Here is a 19135-nt window from a genome sequence, read left to right on the forward strand (position 1 = left end):
AATTAAATGTGCGGAGGTAAGTAAAAAGGGCAGGGCCATTTGAAGGGTTCCAAACTAGTGAATAATATCAGATCTGCTCTCTCAGCCCACCACACCCACATGGGGCCCTCTCAGCTGTGACAGAAAATAATAAACCTACCCCCTCATCTAGACTCAGTGGCCATTTCATTAGGTACACCTAATCATTAATGCATTCAGCAGCAGAATGGGGAAGAACCGACTTTGACCGTGGAGTAATTGTTGGTGTCAGAGACAGTAGTTTGATGATCTCAGAAGCTGCTGGTTTCTTGGAATTTTCTAGAGTTTTTAAAGAATGGTATGAAAAACAAGCAAAAATAACTTCCAGTGAGCAGCAGTTCTGTGGGTGAAAACGCCTTGTTAACGAGAGAGGTCGGACTGCTTCAAGCTGACAGGAAGATGACAGTAACTGAAATTACCACCCGTTACAACAGTGGTGTGCAGAAGAGTGTCTCTGAACATGTCAAACCTTGAAGTGGATGGGCTACAGCAGCAGAAGGCCGCACTGGGTTCCACTCCTGCAACAACCGCCACAACCCTGAGGGGTACGGTGTCTAAGAAGGGTACAGGGTTACAATTCCCTTCTGTGTGGTGTAAGTACAATACGAGCCAGACAGGCAGTTTGAATTCAAATCCATCATTCTATTCCGGGGCACATCAGTGTTCATTAACAATGTACAGAGGATTTTCAATAAGCTTAATTTTCCTTCCTCTAAACGCTGTTTTGTACAGCATAAAATTCATTCATTAATTTAAGGGCTGAAACCTTTTCCACCCCAACCCCACTGCAAGTAATGGTTTAGCTAAACAACCGCAAAGAGTTTTCCTCGCAATTGAACAAAAAATACACGCAGAGTAAAACAGCTCCAAAAAAGTTACAGCAATTGCTAAAGCTACAACACCAACTTTCCTTAAATATTTACTTGGCTTTTCAGATATTTCTAAAAATAAAATTACCAACAAGTCTTTTCTGCTATCAGTTTTTGCTTTTTTCCCCGCAGGGGAGGGAGGGAGGGCTGGGAGGGGTTGCAGGAGGGACAGACAAGGCATAGTTTATTGGGTTAAGTAGCCGGGTAAACGCAGAATGCAAGCCAGGCACCCAGATGAACCAAGGTCAAAGAAGCCACACAGCATCAGTATAGCAGAGCATGGGGGAGGGGGTTTCCTCTCGATTTCACATGGTGTTGTTTCAGCCTGAGAGCAAGAGAAACTGTCACACAAACAGAAAGAGAAGGACACACATACAGAAACAGATGCACATTCAGAAAGGAACACTCAGGAAGTGAGAGAAACACACACACAGAGAAACAGACACCCAGAAACGCCCACACACATACCCAAATGCACACACAGAAACAGACGGACACACTCAGGGAAATACAGACAGGACACGTATGCACACACATACATGCTCACGCATACACATGTTCAGACATGCACCACACACACAAATGTGTGCTGGGCCAGGCTCCTGTCTAAAGTAGTACCACTCTACATCCACACTGTTCACTACCAAAGAATGGAGCTTAGGGTTTTAACAGTTTAACATCCTGGTGGAGTCACTGGTCACAGTTAGTGAGACTCGTTCCTTCAATTACAAATTCTTCACCAGTCAACCTGCACAACTGCAGTGTAATGGTTGGGCTTCTACTTCAGATGCTCAAGCACCTGGCAGAGTGGTTCCAACCTCACAATAGTGACCGCGGAGATCAATTCAAATCGATAAATAGATCCAATGGCGAGGGTAGAGAAGACAGATTTCCTTCCATCATCCTCTGCCCTTGGTTTAAAGCATGCTTTATTCGGAATCCTTTTGGAGCACCCTAGAAACAGCAATCAACCTGGGGCAATTTTAACCGCAATTCGGCAAGGCACACAAATTGCAGGTGGGGCGGCACCTATGAAGAGATGAAGGGTCTTGGGTCAGAAAACTGACTGCTCATTCCCCTCCATAGATGCCGAGTTCCTCCAGCATTTTGTGTGCATTGCTCAAGATTCCCAACACCTGCACAATCCCTTGTGACTGATGTCTGTTGTGGTTATCGAGGGATGGCCCTCGCCCATCCACTCTCTTGTTGAGACAGCTTTAAAATGTTGCCAACGTGCCTGGCTTGGCCACTATTTCAAATAGGCACCACTGGTTGCATGAAGAAGCTGCCCCTGATGTCCCTTTTAAATCTCTTACCTGACCTTAAACCTACACCATCTGATTTTTAGTGCCCCCTCCCTGAGAAAGATTAGATTAAAAGTGATTAAAGACTTCCATCTCCCCCCCCCCCCCCCCGGTGCCCACTCTCCTCTCCTGTCAGATTCCTTCTTTGGGCCCTTTACCTTCCCTACCCACCTGGCTTTACCTAGCTATCCTCCTTCCATTCCCCCCACCTTTTTATTCTGGTGTCTTCCCCCTTCCTTCTCAGTCCTGAAGAAGTGTCTCAGCCCGAAATGTCGACTGTTCACTCATTTATGATTTCCTCCAGCATTTTCTGTATGTTTTTAGCATGTTACCATAACCTTAAGACATAGGGACAGAATTGGGCCATTGGCCAATCACATCTGCTCTGCCATTCCATCATGGATGATTTATTATCCCTTTCAACCCCATTCTCCTGACCTCTCTCTGTAACCTTTGATGCACCCACCGATCAAGAACCTATGAACCTCCGTTGTGTGTGTGTTATGAAAGGCCACCTTTAGATGGCACAAACTGAGAAAGGCCTCATTTACATCAATGACCAACACAGACCGAGGATTATGCTGGGGGTAGTGAGGGGAAGCCTGCAAAGGAGGCCTTTCCGGCACCAACATAGCACGCCCACAGCTTCATTAACCCTAATCCGCAAGTCTTTGGACTGTGGGAGGAAACCCACACAGTCACAGGGAGAGCGCACAGACTTGGCAGCAGTGGGAATGGAACCCGGGTTGCTAATTGCTCTAAAGCATTGCACTCGCTGCTACACTATTGACGGCTTGTCGTGTCCCGTTGCTTGCCTTCTCAAAGTACATACATTTCACGACATACAGCACTGTGCAAAAGCCTTAGGTGTGTATATACATACAGCTAGGGTGGAGTGAGAGTGGGAAGGGGAAATACCAGAGAGACATTCTGCAAAGATCAATAAACCAATTGCTTGGAACTAAATGTACTTGCCTGGTGTCTCAGGGCTGGGTGTGTCTGTACCCACGTTACTCTGGCCCTGGCACTCCTTCGCTGCCACCTCCCTTGCCAATGCTCCCTCCAGGTTTACAAACTAGCTCTCCACGTTGACAAATATATTACTGTGCACCCTAGCTATATATGTGCCTAAGGTTTTTGCACAGTACTGTACGCCAGTGATAATAAACAATCCTGATTCCCCTCACCGTTATAGGGATTAAATTACAGTCGCTACTGCTCCATCAGACTTTCCATCTGATCGGTATCCTATTTTCCCACCGATTCGCAAACCCAGTTTCTCATCACCTGCAGACATGGCTTTTCAGATCATTAGTCCTATGCCTGTCCCCTTAATAGTGGGGGAAAAATATATTTAAATGTATACTCAGTGGCCACTTTATTAGGTACACCTGTTCGATAATGCAAATAGCTAATCAGCCAATCACATGGCAGCAACTCAATGCATCAAAGCATGCCAACGTGGTCACGAGGTTCAGTTGGGAACAAACCTGAGAATGGGGGAAGAATTTTGATCTAAGTGATTTTAACCGTGGAATGATTGTTGGTGCCGGACCAGGGCGGTTTTAGTATCTCAGAAACTGCTGATCTCCTGGGATTTTCATGCATAACAATTTACAGGGAATGGTGTGAAAACCAAAAAGATACCCAGTGAGCAGCAGTTCTCTGGGTGAAAACATCTTGTTAATGAGAGAGCTCAGAGGAGAATGGCCAGACTGCTTCAAGCTGACAGGAAGGTGACAGTACCTGAAAAAAAACCACCTATTACAACAGTGGTGAGCAAGAAAGCATCTCTGAACGCACAACACCTCGAACCTTGAAGTGGATTGGCTCCAGCAGCAGAAGACCATGAACATACACTCACTTTATGCAGTGCAGGAAGTAGTCTAATAAAATGGCGACTGAGCTGTGAAGTTTATGTTCAGTTAATCTACAATTAAATTTGGGTTAATTTATGCACTGTGCTGCTATAGCAACAAGCTAATTCTCTGTGACATTTAAACCCTGAGAATGCGGGACAATGACAGCAAACTTGCACTCGAGTGGTTCTGTTTTTACAGCCAGACAGGGTTGCCAAACAGGATCTCCTTCCTCCACACCCATCAACTGTCCACGTACTATTTGTTGAGACCTTTTAATGACTTCCTCAAGAATAAATTGGCATGCGACTGATTTCAGCACAGCTGATCCACTGTTCCCAGCTTCCTTCTCTCTCTTTCTCAATTCACCTTCCAGAATCTGGAAGAGGACAATTCCTTCGCCACCTCCCCAGGACCCACGGCTTGGCAGTTAATTGCCTTTCAGCCCCAGTATTTTACCCAGTACAAGATTTAAGATTGTTCAATGTGATGTCCAGTACTCAAGTGTAAAGGGGAACAAAGTGTTGCAGGAAGTCAGCAAGCCAGGCAGCATCTACGGAGGTGAGTAAACAATAAACAGTCGACGTTTGGGGACAAGACCCTTCATCAGGATTTTACCCAGTACACCGTCACCCTGTAGCCCTCCACAACTCTCAACTGGGACCCTGTGAAGTGATACTCAGACAAAACTTTCTGCACAGACACAAAATGCTTTCCCCACCGCCCCCCCAACCCAATATAATCCAGCTTGTTCTCAGTCTGAAACTTTAGCTAATCCTTTCAAATTTTCATAAGTTTCTCACTGATTCCTAAATTCTACCTCCCCTTCCCTTCTTGGTAATATCAATTCTGATCTTTTCCCGAAATTATATAACATCTTTTCTTACAATTAAATGCTATGTATAATTTTCTCCATAGCCAAAACTACCTATAATTTTCTGAATAGTCACACCAGAATGTCTTTTTTTTTAGTTTTACTAAAGGTGTATATTACTTTGGGTAGGTAGGGTGAAGGTACATCTTTACCAAAGGAGGTGTAAGGCACTCCTTCCCTCCGTTAGCCTGCAGGTCACCCTTGAGCAAGGTGTAGCACCTGCTTAGCCCCCCAATCGGGGTCACGTGAAGCCGTGGGAGTAGGTGGTGGGTGTTGTGGTGGTTAATGGGTTAATCCTAAGCCACTGAAGATCAATAAAGTTCAGTTGAATAGCCTGCATGCTGCTGTGCTAGAGTTCTCTCAGCACCATCCCTCAGTACCCTACACAACAGTAGATGGTCATATGAGCAGCCGGTCCATATCACAAGTCCTGGTGACGCGACCACTGACGCCAGGCAGACAAAGGCTGAAGAGTATTGATAATGGCCGGGGGCTCACCCGTCTGGTAAAGACAGTGCCCAGAAGAAGGCAATCGAAAACCAGTTCCGGAGAAAAATTCTGCCAAGGACAATCATGGTCACCGAAAGACCATGATTGCCCACGTCATACAACACGGTGCATTACAAGTGAATGATATATTACATGTTGAAGGGCATGCACTATGAGGAGAGGGTGGACTAACTGTGGAGGGATTGTGGGCTGTTTTCTCAGAGCAGCAGAGGCCAAGGGTAGATTTCAATAGAGGTTTATAAAATTATATGAGGCATAGACAGAGTAGGCATCTGATATCTTTTTCCCCAGGCTCAAAATGTCTAGAATTAGGGTGCACGCCAATAAGGTGAGAAAGGAGATGTGCGGGGTGAGTAATTTTAGAGAAAGCAGTGGGTTCCTGAAACATGCTGCCAGAGGCAGGCACAAGAGATGTTTAGACGGACAGGTGAATCAACAGAGAGGGGAGGGATATGGTCCATGTGTGGGGAAAAGCGATTAGATGAATTAGCTCGTCACAGTATGGTAGGCCAGGCGGCCTGCCCTGTGCTGTGAGGTTTCATGCTCCAATACCAAACGACGTTCAATGATAAGAACTCGGGCTGGACGTGAGGAAAGGGTTTTGACAAGGATCTGAGGGGCAGGCTTTCTATAGATGGGCAAAACTGCCACCAGGGGCACAATGGGCTAAATGGTCTGTTTCCGTGCCGGGAGGCTGATACGACGTATTAATTCTTCAACATTTAACCATTGCCTTTTGGTTGGCGAATCTTTGAAATTCATTTCTCCCCATTTGCTTTAACACTCTGGTTTTAGACTGAATCCATTTCAGACCTCATAAAATTCTAAAATTTCAGAAAATTTATTATGATCACTCTTCCCCCACCTCTCCTTAGCTCACAGATGGTTGATTAACCCTTACTCCATTACACACTAAATGTAATGTAGTGGCTTGTCTATTTTTATTTCCGAAATTCCACACAAGCCAGCATTCCACATTATCCCCGTTACACTAAGCATCCAGGACATGCCCTCTTACCTTTGCTGCCATCGGGCAGGAGGTACAGGCGCCTGAAGTCCCACACTCAATGTTTTAGGAACAGCTTCTCCTCCTCCGTCAGATTTCTGAACTCATGAACACTACCTCACTATTGCACTCCTGCACAATCTTTTTATTGTGACTTAAAAGTTGATTTTTAATGTATCGCAAAGCAATTTATTTCACATCATTTTGTCAGTGATAATCTGATTCCCTCGGGATAGTCGACATACTCCAAACAAATAACAAAAATAAATGATTTCCTGACCTCAGCCTCACACACACACACACACACACACACACACACACACACACACACACACACACACACACACACACACACACACACACACACACACACACACACACACACACACACACACACACACACACACACACACACTGACAACCAGGCATGAAGACATCCAACGCAATTCGGCTCACAGCCAGCAGGATATCAGGGGGAGAGGGCATCGGAGGATCTCGCAATCACCAATGTTTCCAGAGGTACCACGTCCCTGTCAGTTGCCAACCAGGGCAGTGTATTTGGCACACTCAACCTATTTACAGATTAAACTATTTACGATCACTGCTTTACGCTGGTTACCTGCAGTAATCTACAAAAGTCTTAGGACCATGTAAACGAATTCTGTAAAGCAAAACCACTTTCAAAAATAATGAAAAGTTTCTTATAAGTTACTATAAAGAGCAGTAACAGTAAAAAAAAAACAAAATCAAATCAATATTTGGTGTGACCACCCTTTGCCTTTAAAATGGCATCAATTCTCTTAGGTTTTATAAGAAAATTGGGTGGTAGTTCTTCTGCAGACTTTGGTTGTCTCACTTGCTTCTGCCTCCCCAGGTAATGCCACACATCCTCGATGAAGTTGAGATCAGGTGCCTAAGACTTTTGGACAGTATTGTACATCTCCAATTCCCAGATTTATACTGTGAAATACCTTATTTCTGCACTGCCTTATATAATAACTTTTCTGTGTACCGTTGTCTGAAAGGAAGGGAGCAGAACTTCCCCCCACCACTTTATTCTGGATTCTGACCCCCTTCCTCTCCAGTCCCGATGAAGGATCTCAGCCCGAAACGTCAACGCCAGCATTTTGAGTGTGAAGAACCAATGGGGAGATGTCTATGGTCTTATGGAAATGGGCAGAAAATATTTCAGGCTGAGACCTAGCAGCCCAGGTATGAGTTCTCCTATTGACTAGTGAACGGTGAAGGGAATTGGGCCAGCGGTCTCTGTCCCTCATTGCCTTGATTAAATCTCCTTTCCCTTCCGTTTTCGAGCACACACCCCGGCCTTGGGCGGTCTGGTGTCAGGCATCAGACATCCTCAGGAGGTACAACAGAATCTACTCCTCCACACCCTCGTCAGCCTATCACTCCCACCCCGTAGCTGTGGCTGTTCTCTGGCTGTGTAGGCAACTGCCCCGGTCTGTCCCCAGAGAGGGGTCCCGGGCACACAGCAGTACAGGCGTACTAACCTGCACACGATGGTACAGGCATAGAAACAGGCACACATACACACACGCACACGCACACACCAGAGAAAGGGCTGACACACCTCCTCAGGAACACTCCCTCCCCCCACACCCACCACCAAATCCAGGCAGAAATCTCCCAGGACCCTCCCGAGCAGGAGCATTGAAGTACCAGCACCCAGCCCTCCTCCTTCCAGACGGTTCTCACAAACCCTTGGGAATGGTGGGGGTGGTTGCTGGTCCGGCAGGAAAAGGGGTGGGGGGGTGCAACATTCGAGTTAGAGGTCCTTGCATTGCCGAATAAATATTAGAGTTCAGTACATCAACTTACTGACCTCCCCCTCTGCCAAAAGCAACACCCATCTCCCAAAGAGGGAGGGGGGAGATCAAGAGGGAGAGGGATCCTGGACAGCCTGGGACAGAGCATAGAGTGTGGGGGAGCGGGATGAGTGAGGAGTGGCGCAGACACTGCGGTAAAACACTCGGTGCCCCGGGACACTCGAGGAGCAAGGCAAGAGTGCGGGTACCAATTAGTGGCCCCCCCGTGCCGCTCCCCCGCTGCCAGTTGTCCAGTCCACGATGATGAAGCTCAAACTCATGATCATGAAGATGAAACCCACGGTTGCGAAACAGAGAGCCTGTAGAGGAGGGTGGGGACAGAGAGAGAGAGAGATGGGAGAGGAGGGAGGTAGGGAGAGGAGTGGAGTGGGGGAGGAGAGGAGAGGAGGAGTGGGAAGCGGAGAGGAGTGGAGGAGGAAGAGGTGCAGGGAGTAGAGGAGTGGGGGGAGGGGAGAAACACAGGGGTTAAGTTACGGATGGGGCATCCCTCAGCAGAGTTGTAGTAGGGAAAGGGTGGTTCAGGAGCGCACGGGGTGGGGGAGGGGGTTGCGGAGAGAGTGCCGTAAGCGCGGGGGGGGTGAGAGGGCCACGGGCGTAGCATTGTGGCAGGCTGGAAGGCAGGGAGCACTGACAGAGATGAGGGAGTGCCCTCAACACCACCCCGACAGCTTTCCCATGCACCGGCACCCCAGGCCAGCATTCCCGATCCCAGCATTGATCAGGATTCCTGACCAGTGGCCCCAGTAGGGAGGAGGAGGGTGGGAGGTGGCTGGGATTTGGTCGGGGAGTTCACTGAGGGAAGTGGGTGGGTGTGCGGAGACGGTTCCCTCCTCCCCCACCCCTGACCCCCCAGCAGACGGCAGTAATCACCTGGATCTTGGACCGGGACTTCAAGGCCTCCTTGTCATTGGGGACGATCCGGATGTAGAAGAGTCCAGGCAGGATGAAGATGAGGCTCGGAGCAGTGGTGGCACCTTTAAAGGGAAGCAGGAGACCAATGTTAGTCTGGACAAAGTATCCACTGCCAACCTGCACTCCCTCCCCTTTCCCCCACCCCACCTTCCCATTCTGGCTTCTTCCCCCTTCCTTCTCAACCCTGAAGAAGGGTCTCGGCTTGAAACATTGACTGTTTATTCACTTCTGCAGATGCTGCCTGACCTGCTGAGTTCCTGCAGCGTTGTGTGTGTGTATTGCTCTGGATTTCCAGCTTCTGCAGAACCCCTCGTGTTCATGGTTACTGTCACACACATCAAAATACGGTGAAAAGATCCCATCTGGTGAAATCCAGACAGATCATTCCTTGCCTTGAGGAAATGATTTTGGCATTTTCCTTCACCAGCTTTTCTCAGCGAACCGCAGCGTGATACGGCAACTGCTCTGCCTGTGACCGCGGACCCTCGTCACTTTCCGCTGCCTCGGTAGAACAGCCGGCATGACCCAAGACCCCACTCACCAAAAGTCTGAAAGCAGCGTACAACCAGGCTCAAGCACAGCTCCAAACCCGCTGCTATCGGTCTCTTCACACACACTGAAGGATAAACTCTTGACCTCACAATCTAAGACAACCGACTAAAGGATTGGGGTGTACAGGATCAGGAACCACGTCGACCAGGCAGGACGTGAACGCTCAACTCGCTTGCAGGAAGACCGGAAAGGACACCAGTTTAACCAGGACACCGCGGAGGCTCTGGCGCGGGCAGGCACGAGAATTTTTAAGAGGTGTGATCCTCTTCTGATAACTCTTTAAATAAACATTATCGAAATAGACGGCATCTACAGACCCCTCAGAGCCAATAGAGTTCAAAGGTCAACTGAAGGGGTAGCCAATCAGGACCAGGGTAAGTGAAGGGATGGGGGGGGGGTGCAATATAAACACAAGCAGAGAGAAACTCCAACAACTGCACACTGAGGATGTCACCTCAACTGGTGATGAAACGTCTACAAACTGATTGCCAAGTTCGGCAAACACCTCAACCCAATATTCACCATCATCCTCACAATCTACAATGCTGTGGCCCTCGCAGCTGCACTGGTCTTTCCCTGTAACTGTAACACTTTATTCCGTGCTTCGGTCATCGTTTTCCCCGGTATTGCCTCGGTGCACTGATGTAACAAAATGATCTATACGGAAGCCTTGCGAAGTCTTCGGTACGTGTGCCAATCTACACTCAGGGGCCACTTTATTAGGTAGAGCAGTGGAACCTGGTGTGGTCTTCTGCTGCTGTAGTCCATTCACTCCAAGGTTTGACATGCTGTGCGTTCAGAGATGCTCTTCTGCGCCCCACTGTTGTAACATGTGTTTATTTGAGTGACTGTCTCCTTCCTGTCAGCTTGGACCAGTCTGGCCATTCTCCTCTGACCTCTCTCATTAACGAAGTGTTTTCTCCCACAGAACTGCCACTCACTGGATTTTTTTTTGCACCACTCTCTGTAAACTTGTGTGTGAAAATCAACAATTTCTGAGATACTCAAACCACCCTGTCAGGCACCAACAATCATTCCACGGTTAAAGTCACTTAGATCACCTTTCTTCCCCATGCTGATGTCTGGTCTGAACAACAACTGAACCTCCAGACCGTGTCTGCATGCTTTTACGCATTGAATTGCTGCCACATGATTGGCTGATTAGATATTTGCATTAATGAGCAAGTGTACAGGTGTACCTGAAAAAGAAGCATCAATTTATTAACCCTTGGTTAATCACGGGACAATTCACAATGACCAACTTACATACCAACCGGTACGTCTTTGGACTGTGGGAGGAATCCCACCCAGTCATGGGGAGAGCGTACAAACTCCTTAAAGGCAGCAACGGGAATTGAACCCAAGTCTGTAAAGCGTTGTTGCTAACCACCTCGCTGTTGTGTCACCTTTTTGAGGCATCAGTCCTTGAAGATGTCCTGGATGCTGGGGAGGCCAGTGCCCGTGAAGGAGCTGACTGAAGTTCACAACTTCCTGCAGTTTACTTCAGTCCTCTTCCAGACGGTGATACAGCCAGGTAGAATGCTTTCCTGTAAGAATTTGCCAGTGTCTTTGGTGACATACCCAATCTCCTCAAACTCCTAATGAAACAATGCCCTTTGTAACTGTAACACGCTGTAATTTTTCACTGCTAAGGCTAATGTAGTGGCTTCTCTGTAACGTTCACTGCTGAGGTAATGGTTTCTCTGTAGCAGCAATGTTTGGGTTATGGCTGGAGATATCAGGACTTTGGTATGCATGTTACCCAATCAGAGATTGTTGTTCTGTCTTGTGAATCTGGAAGGAGGTTTTTCACGGTCTTTGTTGAGGAGAGATGAAGAGGGACGACAGGTGTGGAGAGAGCTGGTAGACCACCGGACAGAGTGGACTGAGGAGTGAGGGTCCGAAGGTCAGCGATGCTTGGAGATCGATGGTGGAAGAATGAGTGAACTCCAACGTGCACTTTTTACTTTTCCTTGAATTGGGCCTTTTTAAAATTTTCATTACTAACCCTATATTCAGATTAAGATTCATAAAGTTCAATCATTTCATTACATATGGTGTACTGTCTGATATTTTGCGTTGTGGGTTTGTAGCGGCGCGGTACATTACACAGCATCCGCGCAAACGAGATTTCTCAGTTTTCCCCTAGACGAACACAAGCTGGCCGAACCTAACGGTTACATAACTGATCAATATGTTGGGTCCAGGATCGATCCTCAGAGATATTGACACTCAGGAACTTGAAATTGCTCACTCTTTCCACTTCTGATCTCTTGATGAAGATTGGTGTGTGTTCCCACGTCTTACCCTTTCCAAAGGCCACTATCAGTTCCTTGGCCTTACTGATGTTGACTGCGTAGACGCAAGCAATGCATTTCACTGCATTTTTCGATGTACACAAGACCTCTCAACCCCATTCTTCTGCCTTCTCCCCGTGTTGTGACAAAGAAACCTGATCCCTTTAACCTATGACATTGCGGCCATTACAGAGACTTGGATTTCTCAGGAGCAGTAAAGGCTGCTGAGTGTGCTAGGCTTCAGATGTTTCAAAAAGGACAGGGTGGGAGGTAAAAGAGGTGGGGGTGTGGCATTGCTAATCAAGGATAGTATCACGGCTGCAGAAAAGGAGGAAGTCATGGAGGGATTATTTACTGAGTTAGTGTGGGTGGAAGTCACCGAAACAGGAAGAGAGAAATAACTACTGGGTGTTTTTTTTATAGACCATCCAGCCCCAATAATAACAATTACATCGAGGAGCAGATAGAAGGCAGATACTGGACTGGTTCGATAATAATAGAGTTGTTGAAATGGGAGATTTTAACTCTCCTAATATTGACTTCCATCTCCTTAGCACAAAGGGGTGTTTGTTCGGTGTGTTCAGGAAGATTTCCTGGTTTTCCAGCCTACAAGAGGAGAGGCTGTACTTGATCTGGTATTGGGAAATGAACCTGGTCAGGTGCCAGGATCTCTCAGTGGGAGAGCATTTTGGAGGTAGTGATCACAACTCTATCTCCTTTACGATACCACTGGAGAAGGAAAGGAGCAGACAATTTGGGAAAACACTTAATTGGGGTAGGGGGGGAATATGATGCTATTAGGCAGGAACTTGGGAGCATGAATTGGGAGCAGATGTTCTCAGGGAAATGCACGGCAGAGGTGTGGCAAATGTTCAGGGACATTCAAAAGGCATTCTACAAGTATGTGAAGAGCAAGAGGATGAAACAGCCAGGTGTAATAGAGGAAACTTATGCCTGGAGTCGGAGGAGTGAAAAGGACCTTGGCATTTGTAGGGATGACTTACAGCAGACTGAAATGCTTGAGCATATCATGTAGACATTAAGAAAGAGGATGTGCTGGAGCTTTTGAAAAGCATTATGTTAGATAAGTCGCTGTGACTGGATGAGATATACTCCAGGCAAGGAAGGAGACTGCTGAGCCACTGGCGATGATCTTTGCATCATCAATAGGGATAGGAGAAGTACCGGAGGATTGGAGGGTTGCAAATGCTGTTCCCTTGTTCAAGAAAGGGAGTGAAGATAAACCAGGAAATTATAGACCAGTGATTCTGACTTCAGTAGTGGGCAAGTTGTTGGAGAAGATCCTGAGAGGCAGGATTTATGAGCATTTGGAGAGACATACTTGATTAGGGATAGTAAGCATGGCTTTGTCATGCCTCATGAGCCTGATTGAATTCTTTGAGGATGGAACAAAACACATTGATGAAGGTAGAGCAGTGGATGTAGTGTATATGGATTTCAGTAAGGCATTTGATAAGGTTCCCCATGCAAGGCTCATTCAGAAAGTAAGGAGGCATGGGGCCCAAAGAGACCTTGCTTTGTGGATCCAGAAAAGCTTGCCCACAGAAGGCAAAGGATGGTCGTAGATGGTTCGTATTCTGCATGGAGGTTGGTGACCAGTGGTGTTCCGCAGGGATCTGTTCTGGGACCCCTCTGTGAATTTTATAAATGACACAGATCAAGAAGTAGAAGAGTGAGTTAGTAAGTTTGCTGATGACACAAAAGTTAGGGGTGTTGTGGATAGTCTAGAGGTTTGTCAGGGTTATAGCAGGACAATTATAGAATGCAGAACTGGGCCGAGAAGTGGCAAATGGACTTCAACCCAGATAAGTGTAAAGTGGCTCATTTCAGTAAGTCAAATTTTAAGTCAGAATATAGTATTAAAGGTAAGACTCTTGGCAGTGTGGAGGATCTGAGAGATGTTGGGGTCCATGTCCACAGGACACTCTAAGCTGCTGTGCAGGATGACAGTGTTGTTAAGAAGGCGTATGGTTTGTTGGCATTCATCAGCTGTGGGATTGAGTTCAAGAGCTGTGAGGTAATGTTACAGTTATAAGACCTTGGTCAGACCCCACTTGGACTACTGTGCTCAGTTCTGGTCACAACAGGAAGGATGTGAATACTACAGAGAGAGTGCAGAGGAGATTTACAAGGATGTTGCCTGGATTGGAGAGCGTGCCTTATGAGAATAGGTTGAGTGAACTTGGCCTTTCTTCTTGGAGTGACAGTACATAAGAAGTGATCTGATGTGCAAGAAGATGAAAGGCATTGATTGTGTGAATAGCCAGAGGCTTTTTCCCAGGGCTGAAATGGCTAACACGAGGAGGCATAGTTTTAAAGTACTTGGAAGTAGGTACGGAGGGGATGTCAGAGATACGTTTTTCACATCGAGAGTGGTGGATGCGTGGAATACACTGCCAGAGATGTTGGTGGAGGTAGATACAATAGGGTCTTTTAAGAGCACATGGAGCTTAGAAAAATAGAGGGCTATGTGGTAGGGAAATTCTAGGCAGTTTCTAGAGTAAGTTACATGGTTAGCATAACATTGTGGGCCGAAGGGCCTGTATTTTCTACGATCTCACTTTAGTATTAGACTTTTCAACCCTGGGAAAAAAGATTCAGTCTGCCCTATCTGTGCCTCGAATGATTCTGTCAACTTCAATCAGGGAAGATAAGATTGAAATGACTTGAATGTAAAACTAGATGGATGGGTTACTAACTGCACAGATGACGCGATGATTGGTGATAAAAGAGTCCCCAAGAATAGAACAGGATATACACGTTTGTAGATAAAATTACAGATATGGGCAGAGAAATGGCAGATAGAGCTTAATCCGGCCAAGTATCAGGTATTGCACTTTGGCAGATTAAATGTAACAAATTCTACTTTCAGAAAGGAGTCTTAGGTCCCAACGCAGTAGGTTCAGGAACAGTTACTACCCTTCAACCATCAGGCTCCTGAACCTCTTCACTCACCTCAACTCTGAAATGATTCTACTAACTTTCAAGGACTCCTCACATCTCGAGTTCTCAGTATTATTTTTTTACTAGTAGTTTGTCTTCGTTTGCACATTGGTTCTTTGCCAGTCTTTGATTATGTATGGTTTTCCATAAATTCTATTATTTTTTATTCCTGTAAATGCAAGACAATGAATCTCAAGGTAGCATATGGCAACTTGGATAATAAATGGACTTTGACATGTGGCAGGTCTCTTAACAGCGTTGATGTACAAGAGGATCTTGGGTCCACAGGAAGTGGCAAGGAAGGTGTATGCATCAAGTTAAGAGTCATGAAGTCACGTTGCAGCTTCTGGAGTATTTAATTCAGATCCGGTCGCCCTGTTACAGGAGGGGTGTGTGGACTTTCTGGAGAGGGTGCAGGAGAGGTTCAGCAGGGTGCTGCCTGGTTTAGAGGTGATGATGGCGTTGGACAAACATGGGCTGTTTGCTCTGGAGCGGCGGAAGCTGAGGGGAGATCTGACAATCTGAGCATTCCTAAACTGCTTCACCAACTCCGCAGTTTGGTCCTTAATATTCTGTTTGTCATTCGCTCGGTTTGCGCGATTTGTTTTGGGCGCGTTGGGTGTCGGATGTTTTCTTTGAATGGGCCCCAAGGTGCTTCCTTGTTTCAGTCTGTGGGAAGACGAATCTCAGGGTGCTGAACCGCATACGTACTTTGATAATAAATGTACTTTGAATCTTTTATAAAACTAGGAGAAGCAGAGACAGGTAGCCGGTATCTGCTTCCCAGGGTCAAACTGTCCAGCACATGAATCAAGAGTACAGAGCACAGGAGTTGGGATATTACGCTGAAGTCGTTTAAGATATAAAGACAGTAACAGCTTCTATCCCTCCTGACACTTATCCTTGCAAGCAGGACGAGTGCCTCACTACCGTTCAGGGCCCCAAACAGTCCTTCCAGGTGAGATGAGTCTGTGGGGTCGCCTACTGTATCCAGTGCTCCTGGTGTAGCCTCCTGTTTACCTGCGAGACCCAAAGTCGATTGGGAGGCCGCTTCGCTCCGTCAGCCACAAAAAGCGGGATCTCCCGGTGGCCACCCATTTCAATTCTACTTCCCATTCCCATTCTGACACGTCATTCCATGGTCTCCTTTACGACTGCGATGAGACCACACTCAGACTGGAGGAGGGACTCCTCGTATTCTGTCTGGGAAGATTCCAACCTGATGGCATGAGCATCGTTCTGGAACTTCTGGTAATGCCCCCACCTTCAACATTCCCCATTCCCACTTCCCTCTCTCACCTGCTCTGGTGCTCCTTCCCCTTTCCTTTCTCCCATGGTCTTGTGTCCTCTCCTTTCAGATACCCCCTTCTCCAGCCCTTTACCTCTTTCACCAATCAACTTCCCCTCTCCGTTTCACCTATCACCTACCACCTTGTATTTCTTCCCCATCTTTTTATTCTGACCTCCTCCTCTTTCTTTCCAGTCCTGACGAAGGGCCTCAGCCCAAAATGTTAACTGTTTACTCTTATCCACGGCAAGGCCTCAGCCTGCTGAGATCCTCCAGCGTTTTGTGTGTGTTGCTTTGGAGTAAAATTAGGCCATTTGGCCCAGCGAGTCTGCTCTGCTATCTTTTTCCATCTCAACCCCATTCTCCTGCCTTCTCTCTGTGTTGTAACAAATGAAGGTTAATCCAGCTTTAGTATTAGACATTTTGACCCTGGCAAGGTGTTGGTCACCTACCTAGAGGAAAAATATCCATGAGATTGAAAGAGTACAGAGAAAATTGACAAAGACATTACGTGGACTGGAGGGCCTGAGTTATAGGGAAAGGCTGAACAGGTTAGGACTTTATTCCTTGGAATGTAGAAGACTGAGGGGAGATACACAGAGATACAGATAGGATAAATGCAAGCAGATTGGGTGAGACTAGAGAAAGAGGTCATGGGTTGAGGTTGAAAGGTGAAATGTTTAAGGGGAACATGAGGGGGAATGAGGGTTGTGAGAGCGTGGAACAAGCTGCCATGCAAGTGGTGAGTGCAGATTTAAAGTTCAAAGTAAATTTATTATCGAAGTACATATACGTCACCGTATACTACCCTGGGATTCATTTTCTTGTGGGCATACTCAATAAATACAACGGAAGCGTAACAGAATCAATGAAAGACCCGACCAACTTGAGCTTTCAGCTAATGTGCAAAAGACATACTGTGCAGATACAAAAAGAAATAATTATTAGATAGATAAATAAGCAAGTTAGAAATATGGAGAACATGAGATGAATGATCCTTGATAACGAGTCCATTGGTTGTGGGAACAGTTCAATGATGGGGCAAGTGAAATTATCCCCCTTCGGTTCAAGAGCCTGATGTTTGAGGCTGATAACTGAACCTGGTGGTGCGAGTCCTGAGGCTCCTGTGCCTTCTTCCTGATGGCAGCAGTGAGAAAAGAGCGTGGCCTGGGAGGTGGAGCCAGAGGATGGATGCTGCTTTCCTGTGACAGTATTTAGTGTCAATGTCCTCAGAGATGAGTAGAGCTTTACCCATGATGGACTGGGCAGTATCCACTACTTATTGTAGGATTTTCTGTACAAGGGCATTGGTGCTTCCATGCCAGACTGTGATGCAGCCAGTCAATATACTCTCCACCACACATCTATAGACCTATGTCGAAGTTTTAAATGTCACACTGAACCTCCACAAACTCCCAAGGAAGTAGAGGCACTGCTATGCTTTCCTCGTAACAGCTCAGGGCAGGTTCTCTGAAATTATAACACATGAGAATGTAAGTTGCTGACCCTCTCCACCTCTGTCCTTCTAATAAGGACCTCTGGTTTCCTTCTCCTATAGACAATAATCAGCTGCTTGGTCTTGCTGGTGTTGAGTGAGAGGTTGTTGTTGTGGCACCACTCAGCCGGATTTTCAATCTCTCTCTTATGTGCTGATTTGTCACCACCTTTGATTCAGCCACTGGCAGTGGTGTCGTCAGCAAATATGAATACAGGTGTCCCCCGTTTTTTGAACATTCGCCTTACGTCAACTCGCTGTTACGAAAGACCTACTTGACAGATAGACCTCAGTATGTGCGGTTGGGAGACTGTAGGTCTGACACAGTGGTCAGCAGCACAGGAGCGCCACAGGGAACCGTACTCTCTCCGGTCCTGTTCACCCTGTACACATCTGACTTCCAATATAACTCGGAGTCCTGCCATGTGCAGAAGTTCGCTGATGACACGGCCATAGTGGGGTGTGTCAGGAATGGACAGGAGGAGGAGTATAGGAAACTGATACAGGACTTTGTGATATGGTGCAACTCAAACTACCTGCGTCTCAATGTCACCAAGACCAAGGAGATGGTGGTGGACTTTAGGAGATCTAGGCCTCATATGGAGCCAGTGATCATTAATGGAGAATGTGTGGAGCAGGTTAAGACCTACAAGTATCTGGGAGTACAGTTGGACGAGAAGCTAGACTGGACTGCCAACACAGATGCCTTGTGCAGGAAGGCACAGAGTCGACTGTACTTCCTTAGAAGGTTGGCGTCATTCAATGTCTGCAGTGAGATGCTGAAGATGTTCTATAGGTCAGTTGTTGAGAGCGCCCTCTTCTTTGTGGTGGCGTGTTGGGGAGGAAGCATTAAGAAGAAGGACGCCTCACGTCTTAATAAGCTGATAAGGAAGGCGGGCTCTGTCGTGGGCAAAGTACTGGAGAGTTTAACATCGGTAGCTGAGCGAAGGGCGCTGAGTAGGCTACGGTCAATTATGGATAACTCTGAACATTCTCTACATAGCACCATCCAGAGACAGAGAAGCAGTTTCAGCGACAGGTTACTGTCGATGCAATGCTCCTCAGACAGGATGAAGAGGTCAATACTCCCCAATGCCATTAGGCTTTACAATTCAACTGCCAGAACTTAAGAACTTTTTTTAAAGCTATTATTAATGCTTTTTGAGTTAGTGATTTAGATGCATATCATATTATTACTGAGTTAAGTATTGTATGTAATGAGTTTTTGCTACAACAAGTGTATGGGACATTGGAAAAAATGTTGAATTTCCCCATGGGGATGAATAAAGTATCTATCTATCTATCTATCTATCTACCTGTTTTCGCTAACAGAAGGTGTT

General features: G+C 46.7%; 1 protein-coding gene across 1 annotated transcript in view; it reads right to left on the reverse strand.

Annotated features, from left to right (window-relative positions):
* Positions 1–639: 639 nt before the first annotated feature.
* LOC140716061 (sodium-coupled neutral amino acid transporter 3-like) overlaps positions 640–19135 on the reverse strand; it is a 72519-nt gene continuing 54023 nt past the window's right edge. The window contains 2 exon segments of the mRNA XM_073028747.1: positions 640–8586; positions 9158–9261. Coding sequence (XP_072884848.1) covers positions 8479–8586; positions 9158–9261 — 212 coding nt within the window. The 3' untranslated portion in view covers positions 640–8478.

Source organism: Hemitrygon akajei, chromosome 24, assembly GCF_048418815.1.
Source record: "Hemitrygon akajei chromosome 24, sHemAka1.3, whole genome shotgun sequence".
Classification (NCBI taxonomy): domain Eukaryota; kingdom Metazoa; phylum Chordata; class Chondrichthyes; order Myliobatiformes; family Dasyatidae; genus Hemitrygon; species Hemitrygon akajei.